The 1,538-nt window shown below is 36.0% G+C and overlaps 1 protein-coding gene across 1 annotated transcript in view; it reads left to right on the plus strand.

The window, feature by feature from the left end:
• LOC126404527 (macrophage mannose receptor 1-like) overlaps positions 1–1,028 on the plus strand; it is a 5,447-nt gene extending 4,419 nt beyond the window's left edge. Inside the window, exon 8 of the mRNA XM_050067801.1 lies at positions 591–1,028. Coding sequence (XP_049923758.1) covers positions 591–626 — 36 coding nt within the window. The 3' untranslated portion in view covers positions 627–1,028. The remainder of the gene's footprint in view (positions 1–590) is intronic.
• Positions 1,029–1,538: the final 510 nt, after the last annotated feature.

Raw genomic sequence — 1,538 nt, forward strand, 5'->3', positions numbered from 1 at the left:
ACCGATCGCTGTGGCTCCCCCTGTGGACCAATGTTTGTTGTTTTTTCAAATTTTTGGCATGACTAAGTCATGGTATGGTATGCTGTACATAATCATGGAAACTGTCAGTGTGTCATTCTGTCAGTCAGTCATTCTGTCTGTCCCATGTTTTTCTACTCACTGACGTGGTCAATCTATGTGAAACTGCACGTAGGCATTGAGGATTGGCATCTATAGGTAGAAGGTGACAAAGCTACCAATGGGTATGGACTAGTTTAGACTTTTTAATATTTTGCTTTTTATCAAAGCCTCCAACAAAAAAAGGCATTTATATGGATCCAATGCTGTTAATCAGACAAATATTCATTGATTATTTAGAAAAGTCTGCAAGTAACGATGAGTGGGGCAAACATCTACAAGCAAAACCAGTCATGTTAATTTTTCAGAAACATAATGTACTTTTGACATGTCATGTGGACCAACTTTCAGTATTAACATTTTCTGATGCGAGGTGTAAAACCCAACTTGCTTTCACTTATAAATAAAAGTTTTTTGTGCTCATTTTTTTTAAGGTAATTTTCTAAAATCTTGTTTTTCCCCTCTCGTTACAGGATCCTAATTGTCAAGCAGAAGTGCTCATGTTGTAGGGGGTTAAAATTATTTGAATTTTGCTGTTGAAGAATAAGAGTGATCATTTCAATAATGTATCTAGCTTGTGTGTAAATTACTTATATACCTGACCTTCTTGCTCATGTTGAAGTGGAATTTAGAAGAACCGATTAAGTCTGTGCTGTGATCTACATCTGCAAATACTCTCTTTTGTTTCAAACATTTACAACTTTGCTTAATGCATGTGAGTGAATTTATTGTGGTGGTCAATTTTAAACCTTTTATTGATTTTGTGAAGGATAAGAATCTATTCAATGTGGAGTTAATAGAGTTTTTAATTCAGTGGTAACAGGAAGGACTCTAAATGTGAATTGTGATTATCCATGTTTTGATGCCAGAATGTCAATCATAAACCATGCGGTACTAAAGAAAAAACTATATATATATAACCGAAATAAAACCTTTATTTTGAAAGAAACTTTGAGAAACATTAAGTATATGATTTTATGTGATAATGATGTGTTTATACTCTACGGTTGCTTATGTTTTATAGAGACCATTCACCCCCCCAAAAAACGATGCCTTGGTCATTCATACAAGCAGCTTATTATTACCACTATTCACCGTTTTCTGTGGCGACCTCTAGTGGCTATAGTAATTATGACAGTAGCAAAGGAGGGAGCCATATAGTCAACACATTCTCACTCCCAATTTATTTAATACTGACATTTGTCCAGTGGCCCTAAACGTCAAAATATGACGAGCTAGATGAATAGAATGGGCTTTAGTCAATCTGACATATGCACTCAGTGTACTCAGAACACTGCAGACACCTACTTTCATGCACTCTGGTTATGTTCACCCGTCCAGCACTTCTGGTCAACAGTCACTCAAAAACTCTCCTCCATTTTGGACTGCAGGATCCCATTATCTCCCAACCTGTGCTTAAT

This window comes from Epinephelus moara, chromosome 17, assembly GCF_006386435.1.
Source record: "Epinephelus moara isolate mb chromosome 17, YSFRI_EMoa_1.0, whole genome shotgun sequence".
In the NCBI taxonomy this organism is placed as follows: domain Eukaryota; kingdom Metazoa; phylum Chordata; class Actinopteri; order Perciformes; family Serranidae; genus Epinephelus; species Epinephelus moara.